The 19,256-nt window shown below is 38.7% G+C and overlaps 1 protein-coding gene across 1 annotated transcript; it reads right to left on the minus strand.

Moving 5' to 3' along the window:
* Positions 1 to 1,101: 1,101 nt before the first annotated feature.
* On the minus strand, positions 1,102 to 18,905 carry fam83fb (family with sequence similarity 83 member Fb). Its single transcript, XM_026933160.3, has 5 exons — positions 18,296 to 18,905; positions 9,122 to 9,289; positions 7,745 to 7,866; positions 5,018 to 5,709; positions 1,102 to 4,237 (listed from the first exon to the last, which is right to left on the minus strand). Exons 1-5 carry the CDS (start codon positions 18,743 to 18,745, stop codon positions 4,191 to 4,193), a joined length of 1,479 nt encoding a protein of 492 aa, XP_026788961.3. The 5' UTR covers positions 18,746 to 18,905; the 3' UTR covers positions 1,102 to 4,190.
* Between the last annotated feature and the right edge of the window lie 351 nt (positions 18,906 to 19,256).

Here is a 19,256-nt window from a genome sequence, read left to right on the forward strand (position 1 = left end):
CAGAAGAAGCAAAAATCTGTGTCCTGTCTGTGAGGAAACTCACTTTTTCACTACCATGAGGTACCTTATTAAACAGGTCAGTATGGTGACTCACAGCTCCAGTGTGCGGAGTTTCACATGTTCTCCCGGTGTCTGCATGGCTTTCCTCTGGGTTCTCCAGTTTCCTCCCACTTCCCAAAAACATGCCAGTGGGTGGAATGACGACTCTAAATCGGCCCACGGTGTGAACGAGTCATCTGTGATGTATTCCCACCTCATGCCCAGTGGTCCCCGGATAGGCTCTGGATTCACCATGATTCTGACCAGAATAAACCGGTTACTGATGATGAATTAATGAAGGTCAGTGAACACTCAGTGGATAAGATGTAGGACTACTATTTGGAAGGTCGTGAGTTCAAAGCCCAAGCACTTGCCACTGCTGGGCCCTTGAGCAAGGCCCGTAACCCTCAACTGCTCAGTTGTAAAAACGTACATCAATCAGGATAAGGACGTCTGCCAAAAGCTGCGAACGAATTAACTCCTTAAACCATAAACAGAATAATCATCCATTTTAGGCCTGAGAGTATCTTAACTTATCTCTGCTTTTAGATACAACTTATGAGTGTAACACGATGCCACCATGTGTATCTCTTTAGTATTAATATGAATATTAACTTAAATATTCATATCTGTATCTGAGAGTTCCTCAACTTCAGCTGCATCGTTCAAGTTCATAACTGGTCTCAAATACAGATATTTTCTAACATATTTGCTTGGTTCTATTCCCCCAAATATCACCAAATTAGTAGCCTAATTTAGACCAATTACTAAGGATGAATGAATAAACCTTTGATAAACATCTGGATTTCTGTAAAGCTACTTTGTGACAGTGTCTGTTCAGTCAGATCTTAAGAATCATAGTGATCTGTACGGCAGGAGGAAGTCTATACTGTGATCAGGGGATAACTTCTGAGTTCTGAGTTCTTTATAAAATCTGACACAAATTGAGAAGCCTTAACATGTTAGGAAAATTTATTTTTTAAAAAATTCTTTTTTTTTTTTTTTATTGCAGAATTAACAAAAAATTCAGGAAACAAATTTACATCATCTCTTTTGCTGGGTTTGGGGTTCCTGTTTCACAGACTAATTATGTGCCTGCCACTGCTCACTCTGCTGTTTATATGAGGAACTGCAAGGTTATAAAAGTCTGATCTGTCTTATTGATGTACAGTATCTAGATGTAAACATTCACTGATGCCATTCAGCACACCTAACATTTATAAATAATAGTACACAAATAATAAAAAAACTGGCATGTATGGTATTGTATTCTGTTATGATTGCCTCATAGCTTTTCCCTGATAAATAATGCGAATTGGTTGAATCAATGCAGCCATATTGGAAACACTGAGATAGGTGTACATGTTTTTTTCCCTTTATTTATGTTATTTTGATGTTTAATGTTCTACAAGAGCAAGTCAAATTACTTATATACTCTAGTGTATGTGGCCCAAAAAGCATGATTCTGATTCTGAACTTGTGCTTCCATGAGTCCTCCATTATAGGTCAGTTTAGTTCCACACCCTTCTTACCCGAACATGTTTATCCCCAGGAACTTGCACCATCCAAATTTCCTGAAGATCATGGGAAGAAGAAAAGAAGATTCCCATTCTTTATTTTCAGTGATATTGTGATTGATTGATGAGGTCCCTTTAAAAGTACAACCTTGTCAACCAAATTACAGACTGAAAGTAAATTATAAATTTAAAAAATGAATTTAAGTAAAACATAAGAATATCCATAAGGTCCTCATGCCATTAGCATGAATGCTAGTTAACTACGAAAAAAACCTCAGGCAAAATGCAGCCAAGAAACAAAAAACATTTGTCAAATGGTTAAATACTTGTTTTCTTAGATTTAATGTTGAAAAAAAAAAAAAGATTTAAAAATGGCACTGCGGTCATGGAATCACCCTTTCCAAACATCTATAGGTCTTTAAGGTCATTAAAGACTACTTCCTTATGTCTCATGTTTAACTACCAGTTGTTTTTAACTTGTCACTGGTTTTAAATCAGTCTTTAATAGCAACCACCCAGCCATCGTGATCATGTGTTTTGTGGTTTAGCTAGGGTGCTATTTTACCCCACAGGGCCCTGTTTCCTGTTTCCTGTGTTTCTCTGCTTCCTGTTGAGAGTTGCTGCAGAATGCGTCCCTTATACTTCCCTGAATTGGCGTTCCCTTTTGTGGTAAAGCTGTTGCAACACACCCTGGACACATAAGCACATGCCAGTACACTCAACTCAACAGGAGGAAGTAACACACTTATATTCATGTTCAGTGACTGTCATATATATTTTAGTCCACACACACACACACACACACACACACACAAACACCTCTACATATATACACAGGCACAATGTAACCAATAGATGGCAGCACAGCTCTATATCATTTTCACAACACCGTTGTAAACATTGCACCAAACAATTATTTAAATTCTGTTTTAGACAAATAATTAGTTTCTATAATAGTTCCTTTAAAATACATTCAAACAAGAAATGCAAGTTTGTACATTAATCCAACACTGCAGTTAAAGGCTTACTGTTCCTGAGAATGTACAAGTTTAAAAAAAATAAGGAGTCCGTAACATTTTGTAAAAATCAGGCTGTAGATGTTAATAGAATGACTGAGAAAAAAAATCATATTTGCACAATTCTTCGCTCACTCCAAATGCAGAAACTTAGCCAAGACATGTTTAGAGTGTTATATCTGCTTCTTCATTTCGTACTGGAGCTTGGACGCTAATCTAGCTAACAGTGAACAGAAATCTATTTTGCCTTCTTTGTTGTTAGCAAATGGCTTTAAGTGGATTATTTTTGACTTTTGTGGAAGCAAAAACAATAGCACCACCAACGATCATACGTAAGTAAAAATACACAGAATGGTATGAAGTAGCAGCTGGGGCTAATTTCTTTCCAGCCCAGACTGTAGATTTACACAGCCTATCACTGAAGACTGTGTCAACTGATTATGCTTGGCAAAATTAATGAAAGGCCTAGCTAATGGCAAGGACAACATTTCTGTTTACTGTGCTTGTTATTCAGAAGAGATACCCCAGTAATCATGCCAACATCAGGCCAGTGAGGCAGCTCATGCTGGCCCATATGGGGTTTTGTAATGCCCACATTGGGCCAATGTCGCACCGATGGGCAAATCCCCAGTGGCCTGATGTGGGCTAGCCTGCAGTGGTTTGTGTGGGCGTGCCAAAGGTGGGCTTTCTACAGAAAACCTGTGCTGTCCCAGTGTGGGATTTTATGGGTTAGCCCTGGTCCACACCACCCCCAGCTTGACCATAAAGAACTAATGTGGGCATGTTTGCTGTGACTATAAACACTTGACTTAGCAACAGAACTCATTTGAAAACAAGAGAGCAAAATAGTATGTGTTCTCTGGGAGGGAGGGGTGGCCTTACTCTCCCCTGGCAATCATATCAAAGCTAGCAAATCGTGGGTGTCTTCATAAGCTCGTATTTAGTTCCTCCGAATGTGTTCAGTGACCTTGTGTTGTAGCATGAACAGCAATTCGAAAGAGCTTTCGTGGCTTGCTTCATGTTTCTCAGGGGAAGCATGTGCTAGCCTTTAGTCTCTCTGGTTGGTAGCTGTTGTGTGATAGGGTAGAGCTAGCTAGTGGGTGGGAATTGGCAAATGTGTAAATTGGGAGAAAAACTGGGTAAGAAAAAGCAACCACAAATAATGTTGCCACTCTGTCTTTCAAAGAGTGTGTTCCTATGTGTAATGCTAATAGTTTTATGCCTATGAGAGACTCTGTGATGAAAGTATCAACCATAATATTTCTGATTTACTCAGTTACTGATAAGTAATCGAATTATTTTTAGCCCTCACACATCACAGTATAGCTAAACACCATGTTATGTGGGCAGCCATCTTGGACCACTAGCATAACTTGGTGTCATTCTGCTTTCTAGCACAGGTTGTGTAGATGATCTATGATACAAATCCTAGTCTATATTTTTATCTAGAAATGAGATTTGGGAATGTATTTATGACAAAGATTTTGGGAGAGACTAATTTGCTAAATTAGTCTACAGAGTGAAACTAGCAAACATTAGCTATATTTTAGCCTCTTTTGGAGTGAGGGGAAACTTGGATGTCTTTTCTTTTTCAAGTGTATTTGTTTCATTCAAGTCTTCAGGAGATGACACAGCCCTTCTTGGTGTCTCTATTGTTTTCTGAACCTAAAAAAAGAAAAGTTATAGTGAGATTTTAAGAAGTAGAAGAGAGTTACATAATCATTGCTAATAGTGCTTCAATAGTAGAGGCTGTTGGACTTAAAGTTCAGCCAAGAATTACATTTACACAATTTTCTCCTTTGCCCAAATATATTCGATTGGCCATGATATGTTTGGTGTCTGAAATTTGCTTCTTTAGGTTTGCGTCAAAGCTACAAGGCTAAGAGAAGTTTAGCATCATGCTAAAACAGACTTATGTAGGTGGTTTCTGACACTGTCTAACACTATTATCTATAAAAATGGATAAATTATATTAATTATCACTCCACACAAGCAGCTAGGTTCTGTGGCCCAAAGTTAAAGTCGGTATTGTATAATGTAATAGGAGTGAGTTCTCATTACAGAGCTATTCTGTTATTTTTTTATTAACCTCTTTATGTACAAAATTTACTTAGGCATACATTGTTTTTCGAGGTGACCTGCAGTTTGCTAACCTGCCAGCAAAAAACGTCTATGACATCCAAAGAAGCAAAGTCATGGCATGGTTGATCAACTACATGTAGGTTAAAGGGACAAGTCAATATATTTCTCTTTTTTCCCACCAAACTATCACTGTAATTGCTTCAATTTTGGCTTCGATGCCCATTTTAATTCACTTTGGAAAATGAATGTTGATTAAATGGGGAACATTAATAGTTTCCAAGCATCATGATTAAGCCAACGTCTAGACTGAAAGAATGTACATTCACATAATTCTTAGACTTAATCAGTAATCACTAAACATACCCTGATCTTCACTTTGTGGCGACTTGCTCTTTTTCTCCTTGTTCTGCTTTTTACTCTTTGTTTTCTCAGATGTTGGCGTTTCAGCAGTAGGTTCCTCTGGACTCTCTCTGGACTGTCTGTCCTCTATGGTACTGGTTGGTGGTCCCTGTTTTGTCGTAGTGGAGGGACCAGGATCTCCTTTTTGTTTAGATTTTCGCAGGAAAGCAAATCTTTTCTTCTTCGAAGGTACACATGACAATTTGGTACCTTTTTTCCCCTTCAGAGATGAAGGTGGGGTCTGCGATTCCAGTATCTCATTGTCTTCATCCACTGGATTCCCTTCTGCTGCAAACTTTTTTCTAGATTCCTCCATTTTATTGATTAGATCCTCTGGAGAGCTGATGTCTTCAGGAAGGGCGCCAAGCGCTAACAGGTATTTGGGGTTGTGGTATTTGTGGGCGGGCACTTTCAGAGTCCCCTTGTCTCCCAGACTCACTTGGAAGCGGGAGGTGGCGGGCAGCGCGGGCCGTGTTGGTACAGTCACCCGGGTTGACGCTGCTGTATGAGATTTACTGATGCTGAACTCTTTGAAGAGGTTGAGCTCACGTGACATGGCGTAAAGCTCCCTAAAGTCCCGGTCGAAGAAGTCGACAATCTGTCCTGACATGATGGTGATTATGTTTCTATCCATACGCGATGAACTCCATGAGAAGCTGGACAACACAAGAGACAGAAAAGACTTAATCCAGCTGTGCTTATTACTGCATTGTAATAGAATCAATGGCAGTGTGGTGTGCTGTGGACTGACACAAATCAGAGTTACTGTTACTCCCCAAAAGTGGATTATTTTCCTATAACAGCACATCCTGAATTGTTTTATTCCTATTATACCACAGAAATTTGTCAATGATTACATATAGTGGAACGTCTGCAAAACAAGTTAGTCTCTTCCTTTATAGCTGCTTTAATCAGTTTCAGCAGCCAGTCTTTGTTTCTCACTCTTGAAGTTAATGCTGCTGTAACACACACCTCATTCAGCTCTTGAATAATAATTAGTAGGTTTCTGAGGAGATGGAAAGCAGGAGAAGCAGTTGATGTTCAGGCTGGAAATGTATTTATACACATTACCAATTACATGTATAACACCACACTAGGGCATTTTATTCATTGACATTAACTACTAATAATTCATGATTTGTACTGGGGTAATTACTGTTGTGAATGAGCAAAATCATTGTAATGAACCCTTAGTGCCATAGACTACTTCTAGGTTTCTGTTTCCAGGAAACAGTTGTGTGTGCTATATAACATTTATTTCAGGACATCTTGTGGTACTTAAACATTTATTTAATATGTAAATGCTACAGCAGGGATCTTCAATCGTATCCGCAAAGGGCCAGTTTCATTCCAGGCTAAGAGCACGCACACTTGATAGCTGATTGGAGACTGAAGCTGAACTGATTAAACAAGTAGAATCAGGTGTGGCTCCTGCTCGGCTGGAGCCTGCAGACACAACAGTGTGGATAAGATTGAAGATCCCTGCACTACAGACTTTCTGCCCTTTAGGGTAGATAGAGAGTCGGACTTGCAACCCGAAGGTGAACCTGAAGGTCGTGGGTTCGAGTCTCAGGTCCGGCAGGGATTGTAGGTGGGGGAAGTGAATGACCAGTTCTCTCTTCCACCCTCAATACCACCTTTGAGCAAGGCACCGAACCCCCAAACTGCTCCCCGGGTGCCGCAGCAAAAAAGGCTGCCCACTGCTCCGGGTGTGTGTTCACAGTGTGTGTGTGTGTTCACTACTGTGTGTGTGCACTTGGTTGGGTTAAATGCAGAGCACAAATTCCTAGTATGGGTCACCATACTTGGCCACAAGTCACTTCACTTCACTATATATTTACTTTTTATTTAATGAAATTAGTACCTTTGTGTGTGTGTGTGTGTTTGGAATTACAGATTAATTAATGGTAGGACATGTTTGGCTTAATACTATCAAATAAAATTCTACATATTTGCTCATTCCCATTGCTTAACAAATCCAAAATAAAAAAGCAATATGGTCATTTCACATATTAATAGTTAATTCTTGCATTAAAATCATAAAATTGGAAATGGCTGAAATGAAAAAATGCATTTTCTTGTTTACATATATGATTGTGTTATTTCATGATTGTAATATTTACTGAATAATACACTTTAGGATGAAATTGGATGTTTTTACAGGTATTAAATAACCCATGCCCTGTTTAACCACATGCAGCATTCTAGTAAATATAAACCAAAATTTGGTCAACTCAGCATTAGTGTAAAGCCCTTGTGTTGGGGTAGATTGGATTTCTGTCCAATAATTATTCAGCTGTGTGGCTGACAGCTTGGCGATGTTGTCAACCAACGATATAGTGGAAATCTACCATATAAGTACATTTCTTGCATTTCTTGTATTGCATTACATTTCTTATAAAGTTACGGACTATAGTCCAGCCGTTTCATTGCACAATTTGTCAGACCCTTCCACTCAGTAGAAACAGAACATCATTGGATGACCTCCTTGTTGCTTCAGCTTGTAGGTGGACAATTAATTGTAGACTACAGCTCAGTTTCCATGTACAGCTTGTGTTAATTGTCCTTAAGCCCTTATCTGATCATAATGCCACTGTTGGCTGGATATTTTTGGTTGCTGGACTGATTCCCAGCCAAGCAGAAAGTTAGGTTCTAAGGTTTATAAGGGTTCAACAGAACCAGTTCACTCACCTGTAAGATCCGAACATCACTTTGTCTCCATCTACAATCATGTATTTGTTGCCCAAACTCCCAGGGATCCTTCCAAAGGTCAGGTCAAGTCCTACACCTCTCAGCATGCGGGCACGGATATTCTGTAAAGACAGAGTGGTTTACCTACTTAATCAATTTTTATACCACAGCACTGGTCAGAAGTTGCAGCTCTGACAGTAGTTCCAGCTGCAACTCAAATCACAGGTTTGCATTAATGCTCTCGTTCTAATACATTATCATTTCTATAGTAACAACTCATTCACAGGGACTTGTATGGAAGACGCTCCACATATATACGGATAAAAAAACGAGTGGAATTGTTGCTATTGTGACGTTTTCTCTGAGGAGATGATTATTTAGCATTTACGGAAGGAGTCTCCAGTGTCAGAGCTTAGTAACACAGAGAGAAAAAAGAGAGGCTGGTGAGAGAACAACTGTTTATAGCTGCTCTAACTTGTTTCGTGAAGGTTCCACAACATCTGCGCATATTATTCTGTGTATTCTTTGCCCTGCACTCATCTCACACTTTTGGGCATTTGCACTTTATATAGTCTTGTTACGTGTTGCACCATGGTCCTGGAGAAACAACTACTACTTGTATTACTTGTATTACTTGTATTGTATTACTTACACACACATACACACACTCACTCACACACACACACACACACTACTTGTATTACTTGTACTTGCATTACTTGTACTTGTATTACTTGTACTTGTCAGCTACTTGTACTTGTCAGCTACTTGTATTATACTCTTGTACTCTGCACTATTGTCACTAGGTTCACTTTTAAACAGAACTGTGTACTGGTCGGCGCTGCACTGGAACTTACTGTGCCCACTGTCTGTCCCAGTAGTCATTGTACTGTCTTGTACTGTCTGCACATGTTTGCACTTGTGCACTTTATGTATAAATTATGTAGTCCCTTGTAGTACTGTGTTGTTCTGTGTTTGTCTTATGTAGCACCTTGCTCCTGGAGAAACGTTGTTTCGTTTCACTATGGCTGAAATGACAATAAACTCCACCTGAACTTGAACTTGAACCAACATTTCATTCCAATGTATACAAGTTATATAGAGGAATGACAACTTGACTTGAACGTTAAATGTACCTATAAACAGATAAAAAGCTGTGTCGTGCTTTAATTAATAAAACATTGTAATCATAATCATCCCACATCATTGATGATTTTCCTAAAACAGCACACCCCCAAGTGTTTTATAACTTACATGTAACACACTGAATCAGTTTCAGGTGTTCACTGTAAAGCGACAACAATAATGAACACTATGTTAGGATTAAATGTCGGAATTTCAGATTAAAGGATGTTCTTTTATGTATGTTCTGCTCACCTGGAGATGCTTAGGACCGACCACCAGTCTGCTGCACATGTCAAGGAAGTGTGGTGCTCCCTTACTGTCCAGTATAATGTAGACAGCAACGCCACGCCCGGAAGCCGCATCCAGCAGATCTTGTAGGACCTGAAGATCTGTGAGAAGGTCCATCACAATAGCGATAACCTGAGAAATACACGTATGCAATAAAGAACCCTAAACTTCACAGTTAATGGAATTTAATAGACCATTTAGGAAGCATTGTAAGTATTTTTTAGGCAAGAAAATGTCAAACTGATCTAAATTCCCATTTAATATCTGATGAAACTGTAGCAGCTGGTATTAAAACTATAAATGTATGCCACAAAGTTCTGCAAAACAGGACAGTTCAACACATGACTCAAATACCACAGAATTTTACAAACGTTGGCATAATAAACACACCACAGCTGAGGGTAAAATGGTTAAAAATCAAAGCCCAACACTCGTATATCTATAATCATATATATTTTCATTAGAATACTGTAGAAATGCAAGTCTTAAATTATTTGGCTTATCTGGGAAACGGATAGAAGTGGCTAATGAAGACGAATGAATGAATAAATGTGTCATTGATCCACATCTGCACTACCCATCAACCCCAGCACATCACATGACCAAGTCACATGTCTCACTGGATTCTCCGTGTCTCACTGTCAAGCTTTTGTCATTTGTTGTCGTATTTGCCATGTTGTCGCTTATGTTTACAGTTCTTGTTTTTCACCTTGTTTGTTTCTGTTGTGTTTCCTGTAATAAAACCGCCTGCATTTGCATCCACCCCTGCTACTAATACCTGACAGAATGAACGAATGAATGAATGAATGAATGAATGGATGAATGAATGAAACTACTAGAATAGAGAAATGAGTGTAAAGGTTTGCATGCTTTGCTGTTTCTGGTTGAAAACTAGCCAGAAGCCAAGCAGATATCTAGATCCTTGTACTGTATGTTGATTACATGCAGTTCCTGTTCAAGTGAAAGTTTAAGAGTTATTTTGGGCGCCAGAATGATGAGCCATCCAACACACACTCAAAGTGAAAAGTATCCATGACCTTTCAAACAGAAAGCAAAACAAGTCTGAAGAAAACTGATAAGGCTGATCTGATGGGTTAATCTTTTATCACTACATGATGTTAAGTCAGCTGCACAAGAGTTGCTGCTTTGATTATAGTTTATATTTAGCAAACGTGAAAAAGTCCAGCGTTTTCTACTCTTCAGTCATGTGATCACAAAGCTGTTTCCCAGGTAGCAGGAACACGTACAAAATGTTCACATGTCCACTGAGAAAGTATGTAAGTTCTAATGTTGAGAAACACACCTAAGCATTAAAAAGTATTTAAGACTCATTCCAAGAAAGCAAAACTATGACAAGGCTGCAGTTAAGTAAGGTATAAAAACCCTAAGGTCTAATAACATCACGTCTCAAAGGGTTTTGTTCCTCTTACACCACAGAAATTTTTATTTATTGAAGAATTAGGTCATACTTTTGATCAGTTTATAGTCATGTTTAATTTTGTGGAACGTCTGTGTAACAAGTTCCTGTTATTACTTATATTATGGCAACGATGAACACTCTATTTTTCACTTTCTGTAAATAAGACCAAAAAAATAGCTTGTTATGTTGCCATGTTACTGAGAAATAAAAGGAACGAAAGTCCTCAGAAATCTTACAGAAAATATTACAGTTTTTCATCTGACTGTTACATGCACTAACACTGGAGATTCCTTCCAGAAAAAAATGTAAATAAAAATCTCCTCATCTGGCGCGTCCTCCATATACATCTGGTATACGTGTAAGTACTGTGTAAGTTGTTACTATAGAAACGATAACGTATTAGAAAGAACAGCCCAATACTACTGTCCAAGCTGCTGTTACAGAAAATGAATCTGACCAATCAGATTCGAGAATTCACCAGCAATGTGGTAAAGATGAAACATTTGGAACTTAAGTTATAAAAGAATCAGAATGTCCGGCTTTTGATTATTCCAACAAATCTGAAACAGCTAAAAAAATCTGGCTACAGCACAGCAAAGGACACAGAGAGTCCCAAATCAATCAACAGCTATTGTGGTGACATGATGTGAAGTCATGTTACAGTCTGTTATAATCTGGATTCTGTGTTGTCCTTAATAATTGTGGATTCAGAGCTTAGAATAAGGGAACCACTGGGAACTGCAGGAGAATGCCACTGGCTTCTCATTTGAACAGCATTTCCCTTTAATCAGCTTTACTTGGACACACAGTAAAAGCACAGTGGTTAAGTTTATATGCTGCCTAATGATCCATTAATTATCCGACTGATAGCTCAATCGTAGGGCTGTAGGGCTTCTGTCTGGTCTTAGACCCGAGTCTGGTCTCGAGACGTTTTTTTGTATTGAATTAGACTTGTCTCTGACTTCCTGGCATTTGTACTTGGACTTGTCTCGAGCATTGGACTTGCTAGATATGTTCTTGATCTTGACCCAGAGTTTGTAAAAATAACGTTCATGTTGTCTTTTCTTTTCAAATGCACAAAGTTCGAGAAGAAGTAACTTTTTCTAGAAAACATAGCCTAGTTATTTGTGCAATGCACGTATGAAATGACTTGAAGTAAAGTCAAACAGGATTTGATGGTTTTTGGATTTGATCTTGATTCAGTCTTGCTTATCATTATTACACTAACATGTGCAATTGCCTCACAATGCACTCCTTTAAAATGATTCAGTAAGAAAACACACCTCACGTTACAGATTTGAATATATTTATATAACTGTAAGCTTAGATGGGCATCAGACTAACATTTTGATGTTAATTTGATGCCCATCTCAGAGGAGAGCTCAGAGGAGAATGGACAGAATGGTTTGAGCTAACTAGATGGCTATGGTAACTATTACGGTACTAATAACTGCTCTTTACAACCATGGTGAGCAGAAAAGCATCTCAGAACACTCAGCAACATCAAACCATGAGGGGAATGAGCTACAACTGCAGAAGACCTCACGAGGTTCCACTCCTGTGAGCCAAGAACAGGAATCTGAGGCTACAGAACAGGAAACAAGCGCATATTTGATGTCACAATTAATGCTGTGAATGAGGATTGGAATGACTAAAATCCCATGAAAAAAGAAAATGATTAAAATGCTGTGAAAAAAAAAGATTGTAAATGAGGGAAATAAACAAAATAACAAACCAAAAAGCTGCATGCATCAATTGTGTCACGTGCCATATACATAAATATATGTGTGTGTGTGTGTAAGTGTGTGTGTGTGTGTTTGCGTGTATAATCATAATATATCTATCTGTCCATATATATATAAAATCTAATTATATTATTTTTATTACAAACTTGGATCAAAGAATTTTTGCACAGTTTTTCATGTCTCAGGCTTTATAGGGTTAAAAAACTAAAGTGTTGACTAGACTCAGACATTTCTCATTATTATGGCAACCATGACACTAATCCTCGCTCCACACATGAGCATAACTGTATCAGATTATATGTAGCATGCATATAAAAGAAGATTGTCTACAGAGTGGCCAGTTTAGGATATGATCCATATGTTACAGTTCATTCAGAATTTGCCATTGAAATAAATTCTTGAAAGACCCCAAGATCCCTTGTTTGGATTGTGGAGCCTTGTATTGCCCGTATTTTACATTAATTCATTTGAACACACTATTCAGTAGTATAGAATGCACCTAGTTTCTTGGGAAGCGAACTCTGCTAAGATTTGCTTCAATTTAATCATCCACCTGGAAGCTTTCAGGGAATGCAAAGTGAAAGTATCTGCATTACTGTTTACTTACTGACGCAGGCGAGTTTAAGGGTGTGAGCAGTATAACAGGAATTCCCATTGAAAATAAAAACCCTCAAAATGCCAGGCAAAGACATGTGACTTGTCTTTAGCTGCAGCAAATAATAACGTTTCGAATCATTTGTCAAATATATTTCAGATCAATCAAATAATACAGAGTTTTAAATCTGTTGTCTGTATGTCAATGACATCTAGGTAATAACTCTTCTGTATTCATGGATGTTAAAGTTAACATGAGTCACAACAGCAGAATGATTCAGAATCACTCAGAATGACTCATAATTGAGCCTCCAAACTGATATACGAGTACGAATTGTGTTACCAAGGACAATCCAAACAAACAATCTATCCATGCTGACATTCCTCTCTGCTGACTACAACTTGCTCTACATCTTACACTGATAGCTGATGGACCTGTTTTTTTTTTTTTTCCATGGTAGTGCTGTGAGACAGAAAGATGCCCTGAAATTCACCAGAATTTGAGCTCTCCAACTGTTAGGTCAGTACTTGCCCACACAATACAAAGTCCTATTACTTGGAAAGCAGATACAAGACTACGACTACAACCAAACCTACAAAACTACCATACTATGTAATTTACTACGAAATCTTTTTATGTAAGTCTCTTTGCATATCCTAGTATATACATATAAAAAAAAAACCAAAATGAAACAAATAGATCTTTCTGAGAAAGACTTTTCCATAAAATCTCGAATACTGTCAGTATTTATTGTGTTGTTGTTGTTACACGTGGAAAAAGAGTGGCTGCAAAGTGAAGTGGACACACTTAGTTGAAAAACAGGCAGCTGTTTCGTTTAGTTCATGGCAGTGACATGTCCTCTGCGCGTTTGATAGCTGTCATGCATGATAAAGTTACAAACATGTTAAGAGCTGCAGCAGAGGTAACAATTTAGCGTGTTTACACTAGTACCGGATCACACAGGCACTGCGTTTTCAGTGCAGTCGAGCCCATTGCACCAAGAAATGGAGGTAGCTGTAGCAGGATTTAGGACGAGTCCAATGGGTGAGGAAATTTTTGGGGAGTCGCAGTTGGGCTCAAAACAATGAGGCAACTGTCTGGTTGTACATCATAGCTAACAGTGAAACATGGACACCGTAACAACCCTACTGAGCAGCTGGTTAAAGGTGTTGTTCAAGGCTCACAATGCTAATCCCAAAGTTAGCGCTGCTAGTATTTACCAGGAATCCCTGCTTCTTCCAGTCACGCCCTTTACACACTTCAGAATGAGGAAATACAACCACTCTCCATTTAAGCTTTAAACTCTGCCTACACTTTCCTATATTACAGGCAGTTCCGCATTGAACAGTTGAAGAAAAAGTTAAAGACAGCAAAAGAAAATCAAAGTTTCGCCCAGGGATGGTCAAATCATAAATTTGTTAGCTAGTCCAGAATTCGGACAAGTAAAGGCTCAGAAGTACTGCGCAGTCCCAGAAAACTAACTCACTAGTTTAAAAAGCATGGTAGCTAATGAAATGTGACAATGTACAGCTAGCTAGCTAGCTATTTAAATTTATAAATACAGATTAATGTAAATAAACAAGTAGAAGAATTCTTGTGTAGGGGGACGACTTTATTTCCACAGTCCTTATCCTCTCCTGAAAGTAGATAAGGATCATTTTTGATGCAGAACAACGTGTTTGCGCCATCGACAAAAACGCACCAAGTTGTTAGCGAATGTTTAAGCTGTGAGCTGCGGGGATCAAATAAAAATAGTAAATAAAAATATTATAAAGCTAATTTTCTCTGTATGAATGTGTACTGTGATGCAGTCTTACATTTGCTGTTTTTGTGGTTGTTTCATCAGAAAGTATGATTTCATTAAACAATTTAGACGATAGCTAGGCAAAGACCAACAACTTCGGCAAAAAAAAAAAAAAAACTTAGGGTCTTTGATTTGTATGAAACTGAATGAGCCATACTTTCAACACAAACATTTGCCATACTTTCAACACAAAATAGCATGAGTGTACTATTAATACTCAGGTGACAAACTAAAAACCACACCTCTAACTAGCGCCACAAGCTAGAGCAAAAAAAATTACAAGCAATTGTTAACAGACGACCAAAATCCAGGTAGTAGACACTCGATTGTATAGTGTACACCACGGCTTCTTAAACGCTTTATAGACAGGGACCCCTTTAACTGTAAAATCAATTCCAATAACCCCCTCAAGACAGATTTATTTCATGCCCATTATTTAAATGTGTACAATAAATTTTTTGCTTATTTATTAGAGCCACAGATTTTTCCATTCCTGAACTTTCCACTGACCGAACTCATTAGATCCACTATTTATAGCTGTAGTTCTCAAACAATCATCAGGGGAAATCCAGGGGTCTGTGAACCATATCCAGAGGGAATGTGATTTTCTAATCTTGTTACAGTGGTGAAAACCACAATCCACCATTAAGCCTATAAAAACAATGTCAATTGAAATATAATTGAAATACAATTTTGATTAAAAAAAAAGGGTTCTGTCAGTGCATAAGTTCATAAATTTCGAAAAGTTCTCTGGCTTCAGTAAATATGCAAAATATTACTGTTTAAATATTGCACCTACATTTTTGAATGGTTTGTATATAAACTGAGTGGGTCTGTGATTTTTAGTTGATAAAAAATCTTTTTTTTTCTACAGTAAAAGGTTCCCTGACTGTAAAATGTTTACTGATTTATAGACCTACTTGTTTTTGAGTTATTGAGGTTTAGATTAATTTAATACAGTCACTTTAATACTGTTGTGTGTTTGTGTTTTTGTGCATTCTTGGTGTGTCTCTTTTATATTTTTGTACTTATATATATTTTATTTTTTTATATCTTTATATCTGTTGCTGTAACAATGCAAATTTCCCCATTGGGGGACGAATAAAGGATTATCTTATCTTATCTTATCTTATCTTATCTTATCTTATCTTAATAATTAGAATATGTTTGATATTGTAATGGTGGGTGGGGAGTTATTCCACCAGGGCCGCCGGAGCAGCAGGGGCGAGCTGGCACTTGACTCGGCACTTCAAACTACTGGGGCGGTGACCCAGCACCTCAGGCAACAACAGACAGGTCTAACTCGGCTGAAAAAACGATCAAACTTCCAGTTGGGGGGTGGGACATTTCTCCTAAAGGGGATGATAAAGGGTAAGTGATAAAGGTTAACCATGCTTCAGTGCTCACTGTCACTTGATAATCGTGTTTTGAATCAGTATCGCATCAATATATAACATTTCAATATTTTAAGTGAATATTTTAGTCAGTATTTTGTATTCTGAATCGATTACAGGAACATTCCTCTAATGACATTCTTCAAATAAAGTAAGTAAGGCTTGCTGGAAAACTAGCTGTTTAGTGAAACAGACAGTTACTACCGTGACAAACAGCCTACTGCGAAACGTGAACATGTCTTCGATTTTTAAAACATGTTTTAGAATTAGTGCTAGCTAACTTTGTGATTTTTTTTTGCTGTTATTAGCTGCCTGAGGAGTAAAATGCAAATAGCTAATGAAATGTAACAATGTACAGCTAGCTAGCTAGTTAAATTTATAAACACAGACTAATGTGCCTACACTTTGCCTACACTTTCCTATATTACAGGAAGTTCCACATTGAACAGCTGAGGGCAAAAGTTTGCACACCCCGTGTTTTTTTTTTTATGGTAAAACTGAAAATATACTTCTATTTTATGACTTATAGAAGAAGAAGAAGAAGAAGAAGAAGAAGTTAAAGACAGCAAAAGAAAATCAAAGTTTCGCCCAGGGATGGTCAAATCATAAATTTGTTAGCTAGTCCAGAATTCGGACAAGTAAAGGCTCAGAAGTACTGCGCAGTCCCAGAAAACTAACTCACTAGTTTAAAAAGCATGGTAGCTAATGAAATGTAACAATGTACAGCCAGCTAGCTAATTTATAAATACAGATTAATGTAAATAAACAAGTATAAGAATTCTTGTGTAGGGGGACGACTTTATTTCCACAGTCCTTATCCTCTCCTGAAAGTAGATAAGGATTATTTTTGATGCAGAACATCGTGTTTGCGCCATCAACAAAAACGCACCAAGTTGTTGGCGAATGTTTAAGCTGTGAGCTGCGGGGATCAAATAAAAATAGTAAATAAAAATATTATAAAGCTAATTTTCTCTGTATGAATGTGTACTGTGATGCAGCACCTTTCTAGTTTTATATTATTGGTCTTACATTTGCTGTTTTTGTGGTTGTCTCATCAGAAAGTATGATTATATATATAACTTTGTGACCTTTTTTTGCTGTTATTAGCTGCCTGAGGAGTAAAATGCAAATTGCTAATGAAATGTAAGAGTAAAGGAGTAAAATGCAAAACGAGGTGTCTGGGGTCGAAACAAACTACTCCGACGTTCATTAAAACTTGTGCTCTGTTATTGTATTATAATCAGACCCGGGCTCCATATAGCACTAACAGCAAAATGCATAGTTCGCCTGGATGTTTTTATAGACAGAAAATGCCAGCTGTACCTCATCTATCAGACAAAAAGACGACGACAGACCAGTCTTTAGTCAGTTAGATCACAGTGTCCATCTTATTTGTGTTGTTGTTAGGGAGAGAAAGATGATAATAGAAAAAAAAGATGACAATAGACCAGTCTTTAGTCAGTTAGATCACAGCGTCCATCTTATTTGTGTTGTTTTTAGAGAGAGAAAGTTGATAATAGAAAAAAAAAGATGACAACAGACCAGTATTTAGTCAGTTAGATCACAGCGTCCATCTTATTTGTGTTGTTTTTAGGGAGAGAAAGATGATAATAGAAAAAAAAGATGACAATAGACCAGTCTTTAGTCAGTTAGATCACAGCGTCCATCTTATTTGTGTTGTTTTTAAGGAGACAAAGTTGATAATAGAAAAAAAAGATGATGACAGACCAGCATCCCAACATCAGAGTTCCCAGGAAAAAGACAGGTATGCATATAGCATCTGTTTAAGCACCAGCTGCTGTAGCAAGGGTTTTCAATCTGTTTGCATTTGTCTCGGAAACAATCTCAGTATCTTATCTCAGTAACTTGCAGATTTATGTGTTTTGATTGAAATTATATAAATACGAATAGTACGCTTGTTTGAACTACCCAGTCTAAGTCAGTCTTTAGTCAGTGAGATGACACATTTTGCCCACCACTGTTGGAGTAGTGGTGCCACCCCTGTGAACCACTGTACAGATGTTTAAAGCCCACCCCTGGCTGTGCATCAGCCCACTGTGAGAAGCATGGTGTAGACAGTGAGAATGCAGTGTACAGCAGGCTGGGATGTAGTCTGAGATGCAGCTCTGTGTTTGGCTATGTTGTTTCGTTTTGTTGTTGTTGTGTTGTTTCCAGCTAACCTTGTGTGCTTCTTGGATCAGCCTACGGACAACTTCTTTAATGTGTGGCCCGTTGTCTTTGGGCGGGTGTGTGTGCACGATCACGCGCGTGACCCCTTTAAAGAAGCCAGTGTGCGGCCAGCCCATGTCCAGCAGCGGCACGTCGGTGTCGGACATCTCCGGCCAGTAGGTCGAGCGTAAAGACGTCGAGTCTCCCGCGCGCTTCCTGTCGCTGTCCTCGTGCGTGCTGTACGGCTCGACAGTGCTTTGGACCACTTTGACCTCGCGCGCCGACAGGAAGTCCTTGACGTTGTCCTCGCGGAGGCGCGTCTTGAACGCACCGTCTCCGTTCCTCAGCAGCTGCTCGAGCGCCGCGCGCTGCGCCTCGCTGTAGTAAAACTCCGGCCTCGACTCCGGGACGTTCTCACCGATCCGACCGTCTTCCATGCACTCTAGCTGGGACTCAGCCATGGCTGATCTCACACCTTTTCTCTTCTCTTTTCTTTTCTCTTCTTCACACAATCCCTCTTACTTCAACCCAGAAATTCTCACGAGCGCGGAAGTAGCGCAGTGGACCTCACCTTTGTGCACGCGCCAAAGGTGAGCGCAAAGGTGGGCGTGGATTAAGGAATATGCAAAACACTCCACGCTGATTGGTTTTTCCCAGACATCCCCTCAAAACCTGGGAAATCCCTTCACTTATGTCATATCATAAATAGGTATAGTATTTTATCTACTTGGCAAGAAGTGTGTGGACACCTGACCATCACACCCACATGTGGTTCTTCCTAAACTGTTGCCACTATGCTGGAAGCACACAATTGTATAGAATGTCTTTATATGCTGTAGCATTGCAATTTTCCTTCATTGAAACTAAGAGACCCAAACCTGTTCCAGCATGACAATGCCTCTGTGCAAGTGAGGTCTATGAAGACATGGTTTGTTAAGGTTGGAGCGGAAGATCTCGAGTGTCCTGCACAGA

The sequence above is a fragment of the Pangasianodon hypophthalmus genome, chromosome 2, assembly GCF_027358585.1.
Source record: "Pangasianodon hypophthalmus isolate fPanHyp1 chromosome 2, fPanHyp1.pri, whole genome shotgun sequence".
Lineage (NCBI taxonomy): Eukaryota > Metazoa > Chordata > Actinopteri > Siluriformes > Pangasiidae > Pangasianodon > Pangasianodon hypophthalmus.

Excerpts from the sequence above, each read along its gene's own strand:
- fam83fb (XM_026933160.3), bottom strand. The coding sequence starts at position 18,745 with ATGGCTGAGTCCCAGCTAGAGTGCATGGAAGACGGTCGGATCGGTGAG. Across the intron at positions 9,290-18,295 it reads TGATCCAAGAAGCACACAAG|GTTATCGCTATTGTGATGGA; the intron begins GTTAGCTGGAAA and ends TGTATTTCTCAG. Across the intron at positions 7,867-9,121 it reads TCGGTCCTAAGCATCTCCAG|AATATCCGTGCCCGCATGCT; the intron begins GTGAGCAGAACA and ends CTGTCTTTACAG.